The sequence below is a fragment of the Heloderma suspectum genome, chromosome 13 (assembly GCF_057233095.1).
Source record: "Heloderma suspectum isolate Gila_16-S chromosome 13, 16-S_ref, whole genome shotgun sequence".
Lineage (NCBI taxonomy): Eukaryota > Metazoa > Chordata > Lepidosauria > Squamata > Helodermatidae > Heloderma > Heloderma suspectum.
In genome coordinates, this window is record NC_139470.1 from 25,059,619 (window position 1) to 25,082,335 (window position 22,717).

At 45.9% G+C, this 22,717-nt stretch overlaps 2 protein-coding genes across 2 annotated transcripts in view; both read right to left on the reverse strand.

Moving 5' to 3' along the window:
* Nucleotides 1-1,936: 1,936 nt before the first annotated feature.
* Nucleotides 1,937-10,115, reverse strand: RPLP0 (ribosomal protein lateral stalk subunit P0). Its single transcript, XM_084820493.1, has 8 exons — nt 10,087-10,115; nt 9,861-9,969; nt 7,831-8,006; nt 7,197-7,284; nt 5,255-5,401; nt 4,681-4,866; nt 3,578-3,718; nt 1,937-2,162 (listed from the first exon to the last, which is right to left on the reverse strand). The coding sequence occupies exons 2-8, from the start codon at nt 9,912-9,914 to the stop codon at nt 2,007-2,009; spliced, it is 948 nt and encodes a 315-aa protein (XP_084676619.1). The 5' UTR covers nt 9,915-9,969; nt 10,087-10,115; the 3' UTR covers nt 1,937-2,006.
* A 7,466-nt stretch (nt 10,116-17,581) lies between these two features.
* The window catches only part of PXN (paxillin), an 89,605-nt gene continuing 84,469 nt past the window's right edge, over nt 17,582-22,717 (reverse strand). Inside the window, exon 15 of the mRNA XM_084820504.1 lies at nt 17,582-21,393. Within this exon, the coding sequence (XP_084676630.1) occupies nt 21,127-21,393 (267 nt within the window). The 3' untranslated portion in view covers nt 17,582-21,126. The remainder of the gene's footprint in view (nt 21,394-22,717) is intronic.

Genomic DNA, 22,717 nt, shown 5'->3' on the forward strand with positions numbered 1-22,717 from the left:
CTCCTTGGAGGCCTCTCTCAGTCTAATCCAGTAGCCAAGTCCAGACACAGACCAAGGGATTCTTTTCGAAGCTTTATTCCTCTTTTACAACTTAACAACGCTACTGTTAGCAACTAGGTATGAGCAGCAGAGTACCTACGCCCTCAGTTGGAACAGTTGGTCCCCGTTTGAAGGAGAATCACTGGCAGACCCTGAACTTATGGGCTAGGGAGAGTCCCTCCCCTTTTCCTTTGGATCCTCTGGGCGTAGCCGTTGTTTGCACGCCAACCGGGCACTATGCCTCCTACCCGCGCCCTCCATTTGGCGCCGCTCTCTGCGTCGTCGCGCGCCCATCAAGTCTGCTTCCCGCGCTCTGTCACTCCCAGGACTACTATCCAAGCTAGGAATGCCAGTGGGAGGAAACTCTGTCAGCTGTTGGCCCTGGGAAAGAGCGCGCTCCTCTCCCAGGAGCTACTCCTCTTCCTCAGAATCAGAACTACTCTGGGATTCTATGGGCTCAGTGTCCACCCTGACACAGGCCATGCCTGCCTGTTATCCCGGTGATTTCTTGACTTCCTACTTTAGCATTCCAATCCCCTATGATGAAGAGGACATCTTTTTTTGGTGTTGGTTCTAGGTGTTGTCAGTCTTCATAAACCGATCAACCTCAGCTTCTTCAGCCTCAGTGGCTGGGGCATAGACTTGAATTACTGTGATGTTGAATGGTTTGCCTTGGATTCGTACCAAGATCAGTGTCATTTTTGAGATTGTACCCCAGTACTGCTTTTCCCACCCTTTTGTTGACTGTGAGTGCTACTCCATTTCTTCTAAGGGATTCTTGCCCACAGTAGTAGATATGGTCACCTGAATTAAATTCGCCCGCTTGTCCATTTTAGTTCGCTGATTCCCAAGATGTCAATGTTCAATCTTGCCATCTCATGTTTGACCACCTCCAGCTTACCTTGATTCATTGATCTGACATTCCAGGTTCCTAAACAGTATTGTTCTTTGAAGCATCGGACTTACTTTTCACCACCAGACACATCCACAGCTGAGTGTCCTTTCAGCTTTGGCCCAGCCTCTTCACTCTTTCTGGCACTACTTGGAAATTCCCTCTGCTCTTCTCCAGTAGTATATTGGACACCTTCCGACCTGAAGGGCTCATCTTCCAGCGTCATTTCTTTTAGCCTTGCGATACGTTCCATGGGGTTTTCTTGGCAAGAATACTGGAGTGGGTTGCCATTTCCTTCTCCAGTGGACCACATTTTGTCAGAACTCTCTGCCATGACCTGTCATTCTTGGGTGGCCCTGCACGGCATAGCTTATGGCTTCACTGAGTTACACAAGCCCCTTCGCCACAACAAGGCAGTAATCCATGAAGGGGTTACACTGGCATGCTTTAGTGTTATTCCCTCAGCAGTTCTGGAGGGAAAGTATCGTAAAATCCCCTACCATGAACACCAAGCATTTCAGTGATTCTGGAGAGGTTGAATCAGTGGCTCATATTCTTCTGTACTGCTCTTTCTATCCTGACTTACGCAAAATGTTTATTGGGCCTCTATTAAAACTGTCAGGACGATTGGAAGCCTTTCATGTTTTCTCACTTCTCTGACCAAATGCATCCACTCCTCTTAGCGTTGCAAACTCCTGTACTGCAGCATGCAAAACTCACCAGTAATTGACCTCAGAGATTGTCTAATACTCTTCCTGGGAGATCGTAATATGATTATAAACTTTGTAATATTGTCATCTTAGTCCTCCCCATTTTACACTTGCTCTTTTATCTCATTTCATGCATCCTATGTATATTTTATTTCATGTGTTTTATGTGTTGTTTTTTGTTTGTCATGCTGGTCATCAACTGTAACAATAAATGATTGATTGAATCTCCTCTTGGGTAGCAACCAACCTGAAGGCAGCTGGGGCAATCCAATAACCACAATCTGACAAGGGTACGTAGGGAAGTAATTAAATGTGTGTTTTTTTTATTTTTTACTACTCAAACTGGAGGAGGGCTGAACCAGCAATTAATCAAAGAGACCAAAGCCCATGTCTTCATCAGACTCTTCCGATTCTTCCTTGGCTTCCTCCTTGGCTGGTGCTGCAGCAGCAGGAGCAGCAGCCACAGCTGCGGCAGGAGCAGCAGCCACAAAAGCTGAGGGATCAGCCAGGAAGGCCTTCACCTGTGGCAGAAGAAAGAGAGGTCAACTGCATACAAAGAAGAACCGCAGCCCTTTCTTAGGGCTTCAGGAGGATTCAAAGAGGAACTTGGGCAACCAACTAGACCAGCTAACCTTGTCTATGTGCCATGGAAAATACAGAATTTAGCCCTTCAGGGAGTAATCTACCACCAGATGAAGATGGTTGTATACCACCTGAAGAGTGGCTTTGCATTTTGAGGGTTCTATAATGCTCCAACTACTAGGTAACACTACGTAAGTAGGCTTCTTTTTTATTTAGTACACCACCTGAAAATAATTTCATTTTTAGGATGAAAATAATTTCCTTTTTAGAATAAAAATAACTTTATCCAGTACACCACTGTCCTATTTCTCTTTACTTCTCTGCCTCCCCAGGGCCCTGTGTTTCGCCCAAGACAAGAGACACATCTGAGTTATAGACAGCTTCTTTTATGTTTTCAGAAAAGAGGCTCAGCCATTGCCACTTTCTCCCAGAATGCTAGCAGTTACCTGACACCTGCAACACCTTCCAGTGACTCATTCAGTCTGCAATTTCCATCTGAGACTGCATCTAAACTGCAGGCCTCATAGCCATGACCTGTGGCCTAATGTTTGGACTTTTGTTTCTTCCCCCTTCCCCTGCTTTTTGTACCACAGAGCGTGATGAAGAGAACTCTAAAGCTTGCACACTCTTTTGTGGCATTCTGGTCGGTCTTCATTAAGATATTGCTCAGCTGTGGATTTTAAGGGTTTTTTTCCCCTCATGCATCAGCACAGCTATCTTGATTTCTTCTAATTGTGCAGAATGACTAATGACCTATAATGACAAGGAACAAGGTATAAAGGGCCCTGAAGAGTGATAGAAGGCAACACAGGACAGAACCAGATCTGAGCATTGCAAGTCTTCTGTCAGAGGATGTAGTAATGGGCATAGAAACTAGCATAAGAACTTCCACTTACATTTTTTAAAAGATACTAATCCTTATGGTTGCAAAGGTATGATTGCTGAATAAAATTTCCAGTAGTCAGAGGCAGGTATTTAGTATCCTATATAGCACATTATTCTGCTTTTACAAATCATGGGGAGGGGTAAACTATGTCAAAGAGTAAAAGTGTTACAAATTTTGTAAAATAAATGCTTAATGCCCACCATCATCTATTCCTCACTGCAGAATTTGGGTTAAATTGATAATAATTGTGTGTTGTTTTTTAATCATAGTTTCAGATCAACAGCCTCTTTACCCAAATTTAAGGGTTTAAAGGAGTCAGACAAACAGTCACAGGAAAACAAGTCTCCATTGTGGCTGGAATCAGTGGAATTACTTCTACCCACTGAACTCTGAATCTGTTTAGATGTGGAGGGGTATATAAATGTTGTAAATAAATACACTCAAGACTATCATCAACATCAGGATTACCTTTTCAGCTAATGGGAAAGAGTAGTCAGTCTCCACAGCCACAGCCAGGACTCGCTTGTATCCATTGATGATGGAGTGAGGCACAGAGGCAACAGTCGGGTAGCCAATTTGCAGGCAAACGCTGGCAACATTACGGACACCCTGAGGGAGACAAAACACATCAGTGACAGCTCTGGTTCACAGGTTCTACACAATGGTAATTCCAACACGTTTTAGTCACATCTCTTCCTCTCCCCCCACCCCTCCAAGGCTCAACTGAAGAAATGAAACTCCCTTTTAGGAAGACACCAGCTGGCACGCAGCCTCTCCCTTTTAGGAAGCCACCAGCTGGCACGCAGCCTCTGCTGGCATTCTACTACACCACTCTAAAAAGAGCAAACACATCTCTACGTCGAACACAACTCAAGTTTTCCAAGGTACTTCGGAACTTTTGTCAGTGCAATCCCTATTCAGAAGTAAGCTCTACTGAGTTCAGTGGGACTTACTCCCAGGCATGTCTGTATTAGCAGGGGTGGGGAGACTTTTTCTGTTGGGGGTCACATGCTGGCGGCAGGCTGAAGAGAAGCCAGCAATGGGCAGGGCTGGAACCACTCCTCCCTCTCTCGCTCAGGCTGCTGGGGGAGGGACAGATCACTCTTGCCAGAGATCTGAACTGAACACCTTGCAGCGGGATTTTAAAATTAAAAATTTTAAAATAAGGCCAAGGGCCACATGCAGACCTAGGGCCAACCTATGGCCCTAGGGTATAGGATTCCAGGTGTAGTCACATAACAAAGGTACCTTACACTGAATCTGATTGTCTGCTTTATCTAGCTCAAGAGTAAACAACCTAGTGCCCTCCAAATGTTTTGGGCTGCATCTCCCACCCTAAAACCTTTTTAAACTGGAGATGGGACTAGGAAACGAACTGGAGATGAACATGGACTGGGGACATGATGCCTGTTAATCACGTGGTCTGCCATTGAGCCATGGCTCAAATGAGGTATAAACGTATCGCCCTGCCCTTTTGTCTGCACACCGTTTTGCTCCCACCTCTTGCACACACAGACCACAGCAAGCAAGGCCCACAACTCCACACCCACAACTTAGGAGGCATTGCTTACTTCCAGGAAGCGCCCATGCAGGGTCTCCTCGGTGATATCCAGAACTTCAGGATTGTAAATACTGCCATTATCGAACACCTGTTGGATGATGAGCCCGAAGGAGAAGGGGGAGATGTTCAACATGTTCAGCAAGGTGGCTTCGCTGGCACCCACTTTGTCTCCAGTCTTGATCAACTGCACATCGCTCTAAGAAACAAGAGGAAAAGTCAGCACATTAAAAAAAAAATCAGAATTACAACATCCCAGCAAGGTTATGGACATTTTAATCTGGCTGCATCAGCTCTTGCAACAATCAGCTGCAATGGAGATGTAACACAGCCAGAATGTAAGATGAAATGTACTGGATCTGACCAAGGCCTCTCTAGTCCAGCATTCTGTTCCTACAATGGCCAGTCAGATGCCTATGGGAAATCCACAAGCAGGACACTACCCCCAGAATAAAACAATGAGGGACCAAGGACCATCCAGCAGATGAGCTTACACTTTACACTGATGAACACTGAATGCTGCATGTCTGAAAAGCCCAGGACAAGGATACGAATAGCAGCCCACTGGCCCTTCACTCAGCACTCACCAGGATTTCAATGGTGCCCCTGGAGATTTTGGTGGTAATGCCCAAAGCCTGGAAAAAGGAGGTCTTCTCAGGGCCCAGCCCGGTGTTTTGAGCTGGCACTGTCACATCACAAGGGGCAATGGCACCAGCACGAGCAGCAGCTGGCACCTAAAAAGAAAAAGCAGACCAACGTTTATTCTCGTCGCACTGTGATAGATGCAACTTGCCCTCTTTTCGAAGCTCCCCAAGCAAATGGAAGCACTGCACCACTAAGAGTACTGCTAGAGCAGCAAGAAGCAGAGACATCACAATGCCGACAAAGGTCCGTCTAATCAAAGCTATGGTTTTCCCAGTAGTAACGTATGGCTGTGAGAGCTGGACTATAAGGAAGGCTGAGCGCCAAAGAATCGATGCTTTCGAACTGTGGTGCTGGAGAAGACGAGTCCCCTGGACTGCAAGGAGGTCAAATCAGTCCATCCTAAAGGAAATCAACCCTGACTGCTCATTGGAAGGACAGATACTGAAGCTCAAATATTTTGGCCACCTAATGCGAAGAGAAAAGTCACTGGAAAAGACCCTGATGCTGGGAAAGATTGAAGGCAAAAGGAGAAGGGGATGGCAGAGGATGAGATGGCTAGATAGCATCACCGATGCAATGCATAAGAACTTGAGCACGCTCCGGGAGAGAGCGCAGGACAGGAAGGCCTGGCATGCTATGGTCCATGGGGTCACGAAGAGTCGGACACGGCTTAACGACTGAACAACAACAAAGAGCAGCAAGTGCAGGATCCCACCAATCACAGAGACTTGAGTTCCAGTTCGGGTCTTGAGTAATCTTTATTTTGAAATTTATATCCTGCTAGGATGGCTCACAGCTAGTGCACCTTCTCACATTACAATTAACCGCATAATGAAACTTCAATTAAAATCCCCACAGTGACAAACGAAGCCATCTCAGATTATTGACTATTTCTCAAGTCAAGGCATCGTTAAGAACACTAACTCAACAAGGCCTCCTGGACTGGAGATAAGGAATGTTCACCTTTTAGAAACGTAGATTTAATTTTGCTTCCTCTGAAACATCAGAAGACACCAGAGCAGATGAGGCAAAGGCTGTGTTAAAGGGCTGCAAATTGTCATCTCAAACAGTTTTCCTTTCCTGATCAGAATTCAATCCCTTAACATCCAGGGAAAATTGGCCAGTAAGCCCAGCAGCTTTTCACCACTGAAAGCCATGTAAAAGATTATTTCAAAACAAAACAAAAATCTCCCCTCAAAGATACCTCCTGGCATGGTACACTTGTACATGCTCAGGAGGCAAAGCTGCTTTCAGAGATGCATGGTCTGTCAAAAAGACATCCTATACATAAGAAGTACTGAACCTCTTTCAGCCCAAGGGCCAAATTCCATATTGGAGAAGCTCTCGGGCCCCACATTTTTGGTGGGCAGGGTCAAAAGTAAAGGGGTGGGGCCAAAAACAGCATATTGTGGCTTAAAGCTAGGACTGCCACTGCTAAACCTTCAGAGAGGCACAACCACCTTTTAGAACGGTGGAAAAACTACACAAAAGTCAGGAAACCACCAAACAATCAGTGGTTGGGGGAAACAGGGTGTTGCGATCTGGGGAAGCTGGAAGTTCTGCACCCCTTAATACATGCTCAGCCCCCATTTACTATTATTCATGTTCCAGGGATGAACTCTTGACACCCGTTGTGACACGACTGTTACTAGTATTGCCAATTCCTAACAACTTTTCAGTACACAAAACACCTTAAAATGTATCCCCTGAACGACTCTAATACAGGAGAAGCCAAGCAGTATCTTGCCCGAGGCAACTCAACAAACTTCAGGGCTGACCCACCATTTGGAACAGAGACCACCCTGCACAAACCCATGATGCTGCGCAATACACCACGGACCAAGTTCTCAGAATCAACTTCCCCTTAGGACAGCTGCCATTTACCTTGTTGGCCAACAACATGTCCCTGATTTCAGTCAGATCCTCCTTGGTGAACACAAAGCCCACATTGCCACGGATGTGAGGCAGAAGCCTAAAAGAAACAAGAGCGCAATCCATTTATCAGCTTCTCATGGACAAGCCAGCTTCTTAAAAGAAAAAACAGAAGGCAGAGAATGATGAACCTTTAGCTGTAGACTGAGCAAATGTTTCACATACAATCTTTCAATCATTTCTGTAACAGCCCTTTAAGGTAGGACAATACTGCAGATCAGCTGTGAGAGATAAGGGTCAGCTAAGACTGCTTCCGGAAATCCTGGGGAGCCACCGCCTGTCAGTACAGGTTGGGGTGGAGAACCGTTTTCCTGTTCAGGTCTACATTCCCTCTGGGGCTGAAACTTGTAAAAATATTTGGCCTCTGGAGGCCAACTGAGAGACCTTATTTCCTCTCCTTCTTCCAGTCGCAGGATGGGCTGGCTTGCTGACTGTTGTGCTCTGGGCTAGAAGGGGAAACCAAGGCTTGGACAGGTCCCTGTAGGCTATGAAGCCCCAACCTCCTGCTCGATACAGGGACGAGCACAGTTCCTTCTTCGCAAAACAGGGCACCCTACAAAAGCCAAGGGGGCCTTGCACCACTCACTTCTCCAGGGCAGGGTTGTTTTCCAGATGTCCCCGGATTGCCTTGCGCATCATGGTGTTCTTCCCCATCAGGACGACGGCCTTCCCGCGCAAGGACATGCGGATCTGCTGCATCTGCTTGGAGCCGACGTTGTCCGCTCCGACGATGAAGCATTTTGGATAATCATCCAAGAGTTGCTACAGAAAGAAAACGGAGCCTTTCAGGTTCAGCTGCCCTACGGCAGAAAAGGTCTCTGGGGGAATTCGAGCGGGGATGTGTATTCCATGATTATCTGCCCACCACCCTTGGAAGAGAACCCAGAAGGCAAGCTTGTATCGACACCAACACTTTACCCCCCCCCCGAATGGATCCATCTCCCCCGAACTAATTTTCATCACTCTCTTTGTATTCAAAACACCTGAAGAATAGAACAGAGTCTTTACTACGCATGCCTACGAGGGATGTCCAATTCATATTAAGACACTGTCAGCAGAAAGCCAGAAGCAGGTAAACAGGTATTCTTAAGTTTACACAGGATGCAAATCCTGAATATGGAACCAGGGTAACATTTAATTACAAAGCAACAAACTCACAACAGAAAATCATGACTTTCTTGTCTATGAGGAAACGTTGCCAAAGTAATTTACACAAAACACTTTGAACACTTAAAAAGTACTATCTAAATCCTAGGCAATAACACGATAGTAATAACATGACTTAGTGATCACAGTGCCTCATATACATTAGGTTGGTAATTTTTACACCACTTCTGTAAGGTAAGCCAATTTATTACATTGGTGATCTGTGGGCCAACTATGGTCACTCATTATGGAGTACATGCAGTCCGTACATGCTCAGAGAGCATCGTGCAAGCCCCGACATCGCAATATGGTAATGCTATCTGGCCAGCACTCTGCACATGCTCTGACAGACTGGCACTGTTGCTATTACTTCTTGAATTCTAGAAATAAGCTCCAAAGCATACAGACATATAACTGTTCAAAGCTGGCTGTGAAAGCCGGTTACGCAGAGGAAAGCTCAATGTTAATTCAACTGCTTCTTTTTAAATTTGGCTTTATGTACTTAGATGCTTTTCAGTGTTTTATAAGCAAGGTGTGCATGTGAGAGAGATTACTCTTTCTTCTTACTCTCCAAGCAGGATTTTGATGAGGCAAGAGAGAACATACATTGGCTGAGATGGCGGTGGTCATCTGTTAATAAACGCAAGTAACAAACAGCAAGGAACTATATAGAGTTCAGCAGTAAAACTTTGCATGCAGAGGGTCCCAGGTTCAATCACTAGCATCTCCAAGTAGGGCTGGAAAAACTCCTGCCTGAACCCCTGAACAGCTGCTGCCAGTCCGTGTCAACAGTAACAGGCTAGATGAGGGGTGGGCCCAAAGTAGATCTGGCTGTACTGACAGATCTCTAGATGATTTGCGATGGATTGGCACCGATTTCTGACTCCCAGCTATTTAACCACAATGGGACTCCGGCCCCACCCTAACATACACTACTGAAATAAAGCAAGCTTGGGATAATCAGGAACGGAGAGACGGTGTGGTGTAGCATTCAGAGCGTCAGAGTAGGACTGAGGAGTCCCGGGATCTCACTCAGCCAAGAAGCTCAGCTCAGCACCGAGCAAGTGAATTTTAGGAACTGTAATAAATGAGCAGCAAGAACTGCCTCGAGTCTCCTTGAGCATGCACGGAGCGCTTTGAGGAACAGAGCCAACCCGCTGGCCCATCTAACCCCGGGGCGGGCAGGGTCAGATGGACCAACGGCTCGGCCCGGTTCCTAAACGCGCTCTGCACACGCTCGCAAGCAATTCCTGTCGCTCATTTCGTCAGCGTGATGTCCGGCAGCAGCTGCACGACGGGGAAACCACCCTGCCCGAAACCGCCGCCGCCACGTCACGCTTCAGGAACCGGCCCTCTGCACGTGCTCGGAGAAGCCCTCGCAGCGCCGCGCTATCCTTCCCTGAAGCGGGGACAGGAGGCCTGGCCCCCAACTGAGCCGCCGCCGCCGGGCCCGCCGCGCAGGGCACTCACGATGATCTTGAGGAAGTAGTTGGACTTCCACGTGGCTCGGTCTTCCCTGGGCATCGCGGTGACCAAGGATCGCGCAGCGGCAGCGGCGGTTTAAAGACTGCGGTGTTCCCTGCGGAAGGAAAGGGCAAGAGGCTCGGGGGGGGCTCGGATCGCGCCCGCCCGCCCGCGGCCCAGGCCAGGCCCGAAGCCCGGAGCGGCGCCCGCCAAAGCAGCGGCGCCCACCTACCTCGCGAGGCCTCCGTGGAACTAAAGGACGAGCGCCGCCGCCGCCCCTCGCTTTTATACCCGGGCCCCGCCGCGACCAATCAGCAACGAGCACGCCTCCGCGCTCCCGGCGGATTGGGCGGTTTGTAAATGACGACGGAGGAAGGCGGGGGGGGGGAGAGAATGGGGCCGTCCTCGGATCTAATTGGAGGGTGGAGCCATCCTCCAAAAGGAAGCCCTCGCCCCTCTCCCGCCTTTTAAAGGGCAAACGTTTTCTTGAAGGGAAAGCGAGAGGGGGGGAGTATTGGAGTAGCAGCGCGGACAGGCGCCCCCTGCTGGGCTGGGAAGGCACACGGAGAGGTCCGGGGGCGTGCGCGCGCGGGTGCATGTACGTATATTAATATATTCACATATCCATGTATGTACGTGTGTGTGTGTGTGTGTGTGTGTATATATATATATATATATGAATGTATATATATATATATATATATATATTCATATATATATATATACACACACACACACACACACGTACATACATGGATATGTGAATATATTAATATACGTCCATACACACCCACGCGTGCACACCCCCGGACCTCTCCATGTACACACACATATATATATATATATATATATATATGAATATATATATGAATATATATATATATATGAATATATATATGAATATATATATATGACCCCTTCATGGATCACTGCCTTGTTGTGGCGAAGGGGCTTGTGTAACTCAGTGAAGCCATAAGCTATGCCGTGCAGGGCCACCCAAGACGGACAGGTCATGGCAGAGAGTTCTGACAAAATGTGGTCCACTGGAAAAGGAAATGGCAACCCACTCCAGTATTCTTGCCAAGAAAACCCCATGGAACGTATCACAAGGCTAAAAGAGATGACGCCGGAAGATGAGCCCCTCAGGTCGGAAGGTGTCCAATATGCTACTGGGGAAGAGCAGAGGGTATTTCCAAGTAGCGCCAGAAAGAGTGAAGCGGCAGGGCCAAAGCCAAAAGGACACTCAGCTGTGGATGTGTCTGGCGGTGAAAAGAAAATCCGATGCTGTAAAGAACAATATTGTTTAGGAACCTGGAATGTCAGATCAATGAATCAAGGTAAGCTGGAGGTGGTCAAACATGAGATGGCAAGATTGAACATCGACATCTTGGGAATCAGCGAACTAAAATGGACAGGCATGCGCGAATTTAATTCAGGTGACCATCATATCTACTATTGTGGGCAAGAATCCCTTAGAAGAAATGGAGAAGCACTCATAGTCAACAAAAGGGTGGGAAAAGCAGTACTGGGGTACAATCTTAAAAATGATAGAATGATCTCAGTACGAATCCAAGGCAAACCATTCAACATCACAGTAATTCAAGTCTATGCCCCAACCACTGAGGCCGAAGAGGCTGAGGTTGATCGGTTCTATGAAGACCTACAACACCTTCTAGAACTAACACCAAAAAAAGATGTCCTCTTCATCATAGGGGATTGGAATGCTAAAGTAGGAAGTCAAGAAATCACCGGGATAACAGGCAGGCATGGCCTTGGTGTACAAAATGAAGCAGGACAAAAGCTAATAGAGTTTTGCCAAGAGAACACGCTGATCATAGCAAACACTCTTTTCCAACAGCACAAGAGGCGACTCTACACATGGACGTCACCAGATGGTCAATATCGAAATCAGATTGATTATGTCCTTTGCAGCCAAAGATGGAGAAGCTCCATACAGTCAGTCAAAACAAGACCTGGAGCTGACTGTGGCTCAGATCATGAGCTGCTTCTTGCAAAATTTCGGCTTAAATTGAAGAACGTCGGGAAAACCACTAAACCATACAGGTATGACCTAAATCATATCCCTGATGAATATACAGTGGAGGTGAGGAATAGATTTCAGGGATTAGACCTGATAGACAGAGTGCCTGAGGAACTATGGACGGAGGTCCGTAACATTGTTCAGGAGGCAGCAACGAAATCCGTCCCAAAGAAAAAGAAATGCAAGAAAGCCAAGTGGCTGTCTGATGAGGCTTTACAAGTAGCTCACGAAAGAAGGGAAGCGAAAAGCAAGGGAGAAAGGGGAAGATATACCCAACTGAACGCAGAGTTCCAGAGAATAGCAAGGAGAGACAAGAAGGCCTTCTTAAATGAACAATGCAAAGAAATCGAGGAAAACAACAGAATGGGAAAGACTAGAGATCTCTTCAAGAAAATTGGAGATCTCAAGGGAACGTTTTGTGCAAAGACGGGCATGATAAAGGACAAAGAAGGCAGGGACCTAACAGAAGCAGATGAGATTAAGAAGAGGTGGCAAGAATACACAGAAGAACTATACAGGAAAGATCTGAATGTCCCTGATAGCCATGAGAGTGCGGTCACTGAACTTGAGCCGGACATCCTAGAGAGTGAAGTCAAGTGGGCCTTAGGAAGCATTAGTAACAACAAAGCTAGCGGAGATGACACTATTCCAGCCGAGCTATTTAAAATCCTAAAAGATGATGCTGTTAAAGTGCTGCATTCAATATGCCAACAAATCTGGAACACTCAACAGTGGCCACAAGACTGGAAAAGGTCAGTTTACATTCCAATTCCAAAGAAGGGCAACGCCAAAGAGTGTTCAAACTACCGCACAATTGCGCTCATTTCACATGCCAGCAAGGTGATGCTCAAAATCCTACAAGCTAGGCTTCAGCAGTATGCGAACCGAGAACTACCGGAAGTACAAGCGGGGTTTCGAAGAGGCAGAGGAACTAGAGATCAAATCGCCAACATTCGCTGCATCATGGAGAAAGCAAGAGAATTCCAGAAAAACGTCTATTTCTGCTTCATTGACTACGCTAAAGCCTTTGATTGTGTGGATCACAACAAACTGTGGCAAATTCTTAAAGTGATGGGAGTACCAGACCACCTTACCTGTCTCCTGAGAAACCTGTACGAGGGTCAAGAAGCAACAGTAAGAACCAGACATGGAACAACCGAGTGGTTCAAAATTGGGAAAGGAGTACGACAAGGCTGCATATTGTCACCCTGCTTATTTAACTTATATGCAGAGTACATCATGAGAAATGCCGGGTTGGATGAATCACAGGTCGGAATTAAGATTGCTGGGAGAATTATCAACAACCTCCGATATGCAGACGATACCACCCTAATGGCAGAAAGCGAAGAGGATCTAAAGAGCCTCTTGTTGAGGGTGAAAGAGGAGAGTGCAAAAGCTGGTTTGAAACTCAACATTAAAAAAACGAAGATCATGGCATCTGGCCCCATCACTTCCTGGCATATAGAAGGGCAAGAAATGGAAGCAGTGACAGATTTTACTTTCTTGGGCTCCAAGATCACCGCAGATGGTGACCGTAGCCATGAAATTAAAAGACGCTTGCTCCTTGGGAGGAAAGCTATGGCCAACCTAGACAGCATAGTAAGAAGCAGAGACATCACCTTGCCGACAAAGGTCCGTCTAATCAAAGCTATGGTTTTCCCAGTAGTAATGTATGGCTGTGAGAGCTGGACTATAAGGAAGGCTGAGCGCTGAAGAATTGATGCTTTCGAACTGTGGTGCTGGAGAAGACTCTTACGAGTGCCCTGGACTGCAAGGAGGTCAAATCAGTCCATCCTAAAGGAAATCAACCCTGAGTGCTCATTGGAAGGACAGATACTGAAGCTGAAGCTCCAATATTTTGGCCACCTAATGCGAAGAGAAAAGTCACTGGAAAAGACCCTGATGCTGGGAAAGACTGAAGGCCAAAGGAGAAGGGGACGGCAGAGGATGAGATGGCTAGATAGCATCACGGATGCAATGAATATGAACTTGAGCACGCTCCGGGAGAGAGCGCAGGACAGGAAGGCCTGGCGTGCTATGGTCCATGGGGTCACGAAGAGTCGGACACGACTGAACGACTGAACAACAACAACAACAACAATATATATATGAATATATATATAAATATATATATGAATATATATATATATATATATGAATATATATATATATATATATATATATATGAATATATATATATATATATTCATGTACACCGCTTTGGGCTCCTTTGGGCTCCTTGGATATAGATAGATAGATAGATAGATAGATAGATAGATAGATAGATCTCTCCTTGAATATATATGTATATATTATGAATATATGTGTCTGTGTATATATCTTTCATTTATTATTACATTTATATCCCGCCTTTTTCCCTCCTCCAAGGAGCCCAAAGCGGTGTACATGATCCCCCCCCCGTCTCCATTTTATCTTCACAACAACCCTGTGAGGGAGGCTAGTCAGTGAACTGGTTCAAAGCCCCCCAGTGAGCTTCATGGACAAGTGGGGACTAGAACCCAGACCTCCCAACTCCCAGTCCAACACTCTCACCACTACACCGCACTGGCTCTGTATTCATATATGTGTGTGTGTGTGTATGTATGTATGTATGTGTGTGTATATATATATATATATGTGTATATATGTGTGTGTGTGTGTGTGTGTGTGTGTGTGTGTATATATATATATATATATATATATATGCATAGATGTGTGAGAAAGATAGAAAGACTAACAACAGTGTATTAAAAATATCTATTTAAGCTAAACGTTTCAGTTTCCGCGGTAGCTTTAATAGCACAGCTACCAATAAGGGCGGAAGCGGAAAAGTTTACTTAAAATATATACTTTTAATACTCTGTTAGTCTTTCTTATACATTTTACTTTAAGACAGACTGCATCGTCAGTGGATCCACAACCTCCTTGTTGCTTTGTTGTTGTGGCACTTTACACCAACCTCTATGAATGTGTGTGTGTGTGTATATTTATTTTATTTGTGATATTTATATACCACTAAATAAAATCCATAAGAGGTTCTCATATAAATATTAAAATCACATTTAAAATACAGTATTAAAAACATAACATTAAAAACAATTCCAACATTACACACACACACTTTCAAGATCTGCACAGTTTTCTTGGGGAAACTGCAACTCTTGGAGAGAGGGCCTTTTTGCTGGTGGCCTCCCATTTATGGAATGATCTCCCTGCCGAGGCCTGCCGGGCACCAACATTATCATCTTTTTGGCGCCAGGTTAAAACTCTTCTCTCAGGCATTTGGCAGCATATAGTGAGGCTTTGGATCGGGACCTGGATGGTCTCTGACAGATTGTTTTAGATCTATGATGTTGTTGCTGTTGTGTGTGCTATCTGTTTTATGTCCTTACGTGAAAGGTTTTATACTTTATATAATGCATTTTAATGGATTTTTTGTTTTTGTGAACTGCCCAGAGAGCTTTGGCTATGGGGCGGTATAGAAATATAATAAATAAAATGAAATCTACTGCTCAGCACCCGTCCCAAATGACCACTTGGAGTGGCAGGTGACAGGGGAAAACAGGTCTAGTGTTAGCACCTGGGCCAATATGGGCCCGTGAGGGCCAGTGCAACCCATTGCAGCATCCTTTATTTTTAGCAGTTCCCTGGCCTCATCTATCAGCCAGAGAACTGAGGGACGCTGGGAGGCTGCACCTCCGGCCTCCCAGGAACATCATGACAAGGGGGAAACCAGCCTGGCCCAATACATCAGTCAGCGAGGTATTCACTTTCTTTCCCCTCCTCCCTCCCAATCCCTTTTCCTTTTGTGCTGTGTCTCTTAGCTTGTAAGCCTGAGGGCAGGGGCTGTCTTAATATTAGCCCCCTGGGAGCCTTTTTTGGCTGAAGAGTGGGGTAAAAATGCTCTAAATAAATAAATATAAATAAATAAATGACATTTATACTTGGGGGCGGCGGAGGGGTTGTCCGGGGAATGTACATTTGTAGGTGCTCATTTTATTGTTCTTCATTTAAAAAGATATCATGCTTTTCTACAATAAAACAGCGCTTATTCCCAAGCAAACGTGTAAACACGGCGCCAGAAACAAACACGATTTTATTCCTGTAGACATGATGGTGCTATAAGCGAGTTTAAAATGCAGAACTGAACATGCTCAGAGTATTTCTGTCGTCTTTTTTTTAATCAAGGTTGACCAACCATTTGGGGGGGGGGGGTTGTTTGCTCTAATGTATCAGAAATGTAGTAGTTGTAAAGAATGGAATGGTGGGGGGGGGGAGGAATGTTACTTTGTGTGTTTCACAACTGAAACACACAAAGTATATTACACATGGCCATCTAAGGAGAGAGAGAGAGAGACAGAGAAAGATCATTAAGGGTGCAATCCTATGCATATTTAGACAGAAAAAGTCCTACAACTCTCATGGCTGACTGGGGAATGCTGGGAGTTGTAGGACGTTTTTCTGTCTAAACATGCATAGGTTTGCACCCTATGTCATTAGGTCTGAAATTACCTAGGTGCACCTGCTGATACCTATTTATTAAAGGTAAAGGTGTCCCCAACCAGTCGTGTCCGACTCTAGGGTGTGGTGCTCATCTCCATTTCTAAGCTGAAGAGCCAGCGCTGTCCGAAGACGCTTCCGTGGTCATGTGGCCGGCATGACTGAACACCGAGGTGCATGGAACGCTGTTGCCTTTCCCACCAAAGCGGCACCTATTTATCTACTTGCAATTTCTTGCTTTCGAACCGCTAGGTTGGCAGAAGCTGGGACTGAAGACGGGAGCTCACTCCGTCACGCAGCACTCGGGTCTCGAACTGCTGTCCTGCCGACTTTCTGGTCTGCAGTTCAGCGTCTTAACCACTAAGCCACTGAATACATATTCTAATATTCTCTCCCCTAGACATCCTAAACCAAGACACTTAGGGCACAATGCTATGCATGTTTAGGCAGAAAAAGGTCCTACAACTCCCAGCATGCCCTAGCCAGCCATGCTGGCTGGGGGCATGCTGAGAGTTACAGAACTTGTTTTCTGTCTAAACATGTATAGTATTGCACCCTTATTCTGCTTAGCCCCACAAGGAGCTGTATGGGGCACTGAAGTCCTCCTTCAATCACCCACAATCTTATTCTCCAATTCTTTTTGGTTTCTGATTTACCAAATATTGCCCACACCAATTCTTGCTTTTGATTTGGTTCTCCAGTTGTAAGAGATTCTTAGGTGCGCAAATGCAACGTCCTTGGGCTGCTTCTGTTCATTTCAGTTGGGCTTGTGCAGAAGATCTTCCCAGTGGATTGTGCCTTAGGGTGCAATCCTATGCATATTTAGACAGAAAAATGCCTTGCTGGCTGGGGAATGCTGGGAGTTGTAGGACTTGTTTCTGTCTAAACAAGCATAGAGTTGCACCCTTATTTGCAATATGGTAAGATGCAAAGGAAGACAGCTGTATGTAGTATATGGGCACACACTGCCTGGCACTGTTGGAATGGAGAACTGATGTGCTCATCACTTTCAAGGAGTATATCAGTTCTCTATTCCAAAAATATTGATCCACATGTGTTCTTATACTACATTCAGCTCCTTTCCTAGGATTTGGCTCCCATGAATCATCTAAATCTAACCCACCAGCAAAGCCAAGAGGATCACAAACCCACTCACACATGTGCAATAAGAAAGACCACAGCCAATGACAGTGAAAATTATCATAAAATTTTATTAGCATCATCACAGGAATTTTAAAATGGTGGGGGGAGAAACAGCAGAATTAAAAGTTTACAAAAGGGAAAATGGGGAGGGGGAGAGAAATGTCATTCCACAGGAGATTCTCTCCCTTCTCCTCCTTCCCAGAAGAAAAATTGAAGCTTTAATTAAGACCCACTTCATTCTGATGCACTTAAAAGAGTTAAACAAAAATGAAAAAAAAATAAATCCAGAGCACAGGGGCTGAAAATATCAAAGCTATGGTTGCACAGAGGAAGGGGAGGGGGTATTTAAAAAAAAACAAACCCAGCACATCTTCATCTGACACCCCATCAGAGAGCCTACCAGGCTATTCCATGAGGATGCAGTACTGTAGCCTGCTTCCTCGCATTAAGATCTAGATAAAACATCCCAGATTTTCAAAGGCGCAACAACACACAACCCTCAAGACAATGTAGAGTCTACATTGACCAACCTAGTACCTGCAAGAGAGCGCAGGTTTGCTTTTTAATTTCTAACTGCAGCTGACCCACCCACACAATCATTCTCAAATCTCTTTAACAGCTGGCAGGCATTCTGTCCAATATTATTTTGCATTATTTTCCACCCCATGTGAACTGGGGTGGGAATACAATTCCCAGTTTACAGAGACTCTCGGGTACAGAAAAGGTATGCAAACAGCCAAAAGATTGCCCCATCTGAAATTGTGGCTCTTTTGGAGGGATGGGGGTGCTAAATTAAAGCTCATAATTACTTTCCCATGCCTGGCATTGCCTCAGAACTAAGACATTTGGGTGCTCGGTGTGGTTACACAGTGATGAAGGAAGTGCCCAAACTTAGAGGTATAAACTTTCCAGAATATCTGCAGGTGCCAACTAGGGATGTCAGAGAAATCTGCAACGGAATCAAATGACTTTGGATTCCTATGAATCCGACCTGCGGATTCTACAGCAGACCGGCTTTTCCCGAGTCTCACGGATTCCGCAGCCTTGTAAACCGGTTGTTTTACTTTCCAGATTTTTACGCAAACTTAGTTGTAGAAAAATACGTAAAATAAAAAAATTCTGGCTGAAAGTGCGGATTTGGGGGGGATTTGCGCATTTGGGGGGGATCGGCTCATTTGCGCAAATGCAAATTCACGAAATCGGAAAAAATCCAATTCCGTCAATGAGCAAATTGACGGAACGAAAGGCATCTGTCAATCTGCGATATCCAGACAGAACAGATTTTACAAAATCCATACATCCCTAGTGTCAACTTATGGGCGGCCAACTTGCAGCAGATGAGGGGGGCACAAGTTGATTGACTGACTGATTGTACTGCATTGCATTTACACCCCGACTTTAAGTTGTAGAGGCAGCAGGAATTTGTGGCACTCCTGCACTGATGTGCTGGGTTCCAGAGGCTGGACTGTGACCTAGAGCCAGGACCTCTTGTGTGCTGCAGCTGGATCCCTGGCTCAGTAGACTACAGGCAAAGGCACTCCAAGGTACAGAAAGGGGTGCAGATGCAGATATGGACTGTAACACACAGTAGTGTCTCATACTGCACAGCTGAATTATGGCACGCTTGCAAGGCCGGCCCAAGACATTTTGCTGTCTGAAGCAAAGAACAAGATGGCACCCCCATTGTATGTACAGAAACCAACCAGACAGGCAGCTGAATCTTATTTCAACACTGGCTGTCTCTATTGCACCCTAGAGCAGCAGCGTAGTTTGGGGGGCACAGGGCAGCCTGCACAGTACACATCCAACACCTTGCCACGGCCGCCCCGCCCCACTGCCCTTGAATCTGCAACTTGAGGCAGCCGCCTCACTCTGCCTAATGGTAGGACCAGCCCTGCACACTTGCAAAAAGAAAAAAGAGCTAGTTACAACCATGTTAACATTATGTGGCAGATCGACACCCAGAGCTTAATATGAGCTTCTGAAACCGATTATGAAGCTCGATACTAAATGGGTTATATCTGTGCTCTTTCTCCCTGGAGAAGTAATTAAGACTTGCTTTAAAATCCTGAAACTCTGGCTTTGAGAGAAAGACGAATAATACCAAATACAGCAGTTTACAAGGTTTTTTTTTAACTGTTCCAGTTGAGCTCTGATCAATAGAAAAGCTACTTAATAAGCAAATAATAATACTCACACACACACACACACACACCTTGCATATTCCCCCTCTCCCACCCCAACCCCAGTTTTAAAAATATCTGTCATGTTAATAGTTGTGTTTAACAAAGCATCAAGGCTACCGATGCAGGAACCAACACAACCGGGGCCCTGCCCAGAACACTCAGAATATGAAAGTCATCTGTTGAAAGTTATTTCAAAAAACTAAATTTTCCATACAAGAGATTTAAAAGTTGTTCAGCTATGTATTCAAGACTCCATGTCAAAATCAACATCCCTGCCCAACACACAGTATTCGGTTTGATAGCAAAAGTCAGTCTCTCTCACACAAACCACCGCAGAGAGAGAGAGCACAGTGAGGCATTTCTTAAAATGACTAAGTCAATAGAAAAAGAATTATTGCTCAAATGTCTGTCTCCCTAGGACATATTACACAAGAGCAAGAGATGGGCTTGTGAATAAAGAACAGGGACAGGAAGAAAAAAGCCAATGCTGATAGTTTACGTTTCTCTTGCCATTCAGGTAAAATCACAACACGCTTATATCCCTGCCTAAAACCTTTGCTCTGGGAGGGTTGAGATGCCTTGCTTATCTGGATTTGCTCCTAAAATAATTTTCCCCAACCCCACTGAGAGGGGTGTTTGCACCCATTTGCACTTTGAGGAATTCTCAGGAGTGGATGACAACAACGGTGGAGAATTCAGCATCTCAAAAAAGGGAGATTTCCCATTTGAAGTGGCCAGGAGAGCAAACAGAGTCAGCAATCCCCCCCTGTACACACGTGATGATGCGAGGGATGTCTGGCACTGCAGCCTCGTCTCCCTGCAGTGTTAAAGGAATAGAGACACAGACAGGGAGGAAGGTTTAACGGCTGCTCACGTGGTTGCAAGAATCTGGCACAGGTCAGTATCCTGAGAAAACAGCACCTACCGAGACAGCCCTTGCTCTGTGGCCTGGAGCATGGGCTGTTGGCCCTCCTGACCTTTTAGTGTTGTGGGGGAGGCCAATTCTCATCCCCTGTCCTCAAGCTGAAGCCGTTTTCCTGGGTTTCCTGAACCCTTGCTCTCAAGTATGCACAATGCAACCAATAAAGTTCGTCTTCCAGCACCTTCCTGAACAGCGCCTCCCCCCCCCCCCCGCCTTGGCTCAGCTGTCAATCTGGTAAAATAATGGCAGTCTCAGCATCTCCCTGCTAAAATACAGCTTCTAACTGAATGGTCCATTGTGCATCTTTCTCTGGATTTACCACCTTGAATCATCTCGTCCTGCCCTGCCCCACCCCTCCATTCACACACACCCACACACACCGCCTTTCCTCCTCTTCTCTTACATCAACCCACGAATTGTGGCAATGTCCAGAGAGGCAGGGTTTCCTGGCAGGACAGCAGAAGCATGCTGCATTTGGCCTTAACAGAAGAGTTTCAGGAAGCAGTTCTGACAGTAGGGCTTGTCATTCTGCTCCTTGAAGGTGCCTTTGTTGAGCTGCTTGAGACAGAAGGCACAGACAAAGTGTTCAGGGTGAAATTTCTTGGCCATCGCAGTGATGCAGCGCCCCGTGATGGGCTTCTGGCAGCCGGAGCATAGAGAGCCGCGGCGCTCGTGGTAATGCACCTCACAGTAGGGCTGCCCGTCGTGTTCGAAGAAGCTGCCATTGATGAATGGAGTAAAACATTCCTGTTGGGGGAGGAGAAACAACACTGCAATCAATGTCGAAGTTGAAAACACGCAGCGCAAGTAGCAAAGAGTGGCTCCGAAGCAGGGACCTTTGACAGCAGCTTGTCCTTCTTACCCCCACCCCACCCCGCTGCAAAAAAACCCACCGGTGTTAACAGGCATTGGTACTGGGGAGGGGAAGGGCTACCTGGACTATCACTGCTTCCCCACTCCCTGTTTTATGGGCAATTGGCAGTGTCAGAGCTGACAGCATGGATAGCCTTAGTGGTACAGAAACATCACTTGGCGTTGAAACCAGTTCACACGTAAACTAGTCTGCACAAAAAGGACTAGTGCTACATGAAAGCCAATTTATGCATTGAACACTTCTAAGAGGGAAAGCGTTTCCTACCATTTCAAGCTGTAAGTGGAAGATCGTGTATTTGAATGTTCCCCCCACAGACAGACATATGTGTACAGAAAAACAGCATGTGCAGGGACACCGTGGGCCTTTTTTCTGTCTCAACATGCACAGGATTGCGCCCTTAATCCCCTGATGTTGTAATGGAAGGTGTAACCGCTTCTCTGTTCTTTATTTAACTGGCAAGCTAACATTGCATCCGCCTTCTAGCCATGGGTGGAACTGTAGCTCAATATTACGGCACATGCTTTGCATGCGGAAGATTTCAGGTTCAATCCTGGCATCTCCAGTTAAGACAAGGATCAGGTATGAGGGGATTGAGTAAGATCTCCGGCTGGGACCCTGGAGAGCCACTGCCAGTCAGAGTAAGCAACACAAGGCGAGATGGACAAAAAGTCTGACCTCGTGTCAAGCAGCTCCCTCTGTTATCTGTTCTCAGAATACCTTTGATTAAAAAGGGGGGGAGGGGAGATAGAGCCTGCTCCATATTGACTACATTCTGGATGTCTACATCTGTCTAGTATTAACATCACCTGCTGTATGCCCTGGCTGTGGGCTGCTAAGGTTTGGAGGTGCCAAGATAATAAGGCAGATCCAGGTTTGCTTACAAGGAGACTTTTTGAGTACTTACAGCACACAGGCATACCAAATGATTGGATCAGACAGCTTCTCTGAACACAGAGCCATGGGGTACAGTGGGTCTTATACCATATATGTCAGCAGTGAGGCAGCATGACAGCAGTGTTAATTAGTGTTCATCTGCAACTTTCCCACCATAGGATAACAGTGTTTGTTCAGAAGGAAAACAATCAGAACTTTCCCAGCACAGACACCTGTAGCTTAGCATAAACAGAGCCTCACTTCTCAGGCATATCCTAGGCCCTGATAAGATACTAGCTTTCGTTAGCATAGAATGTGCTGAGG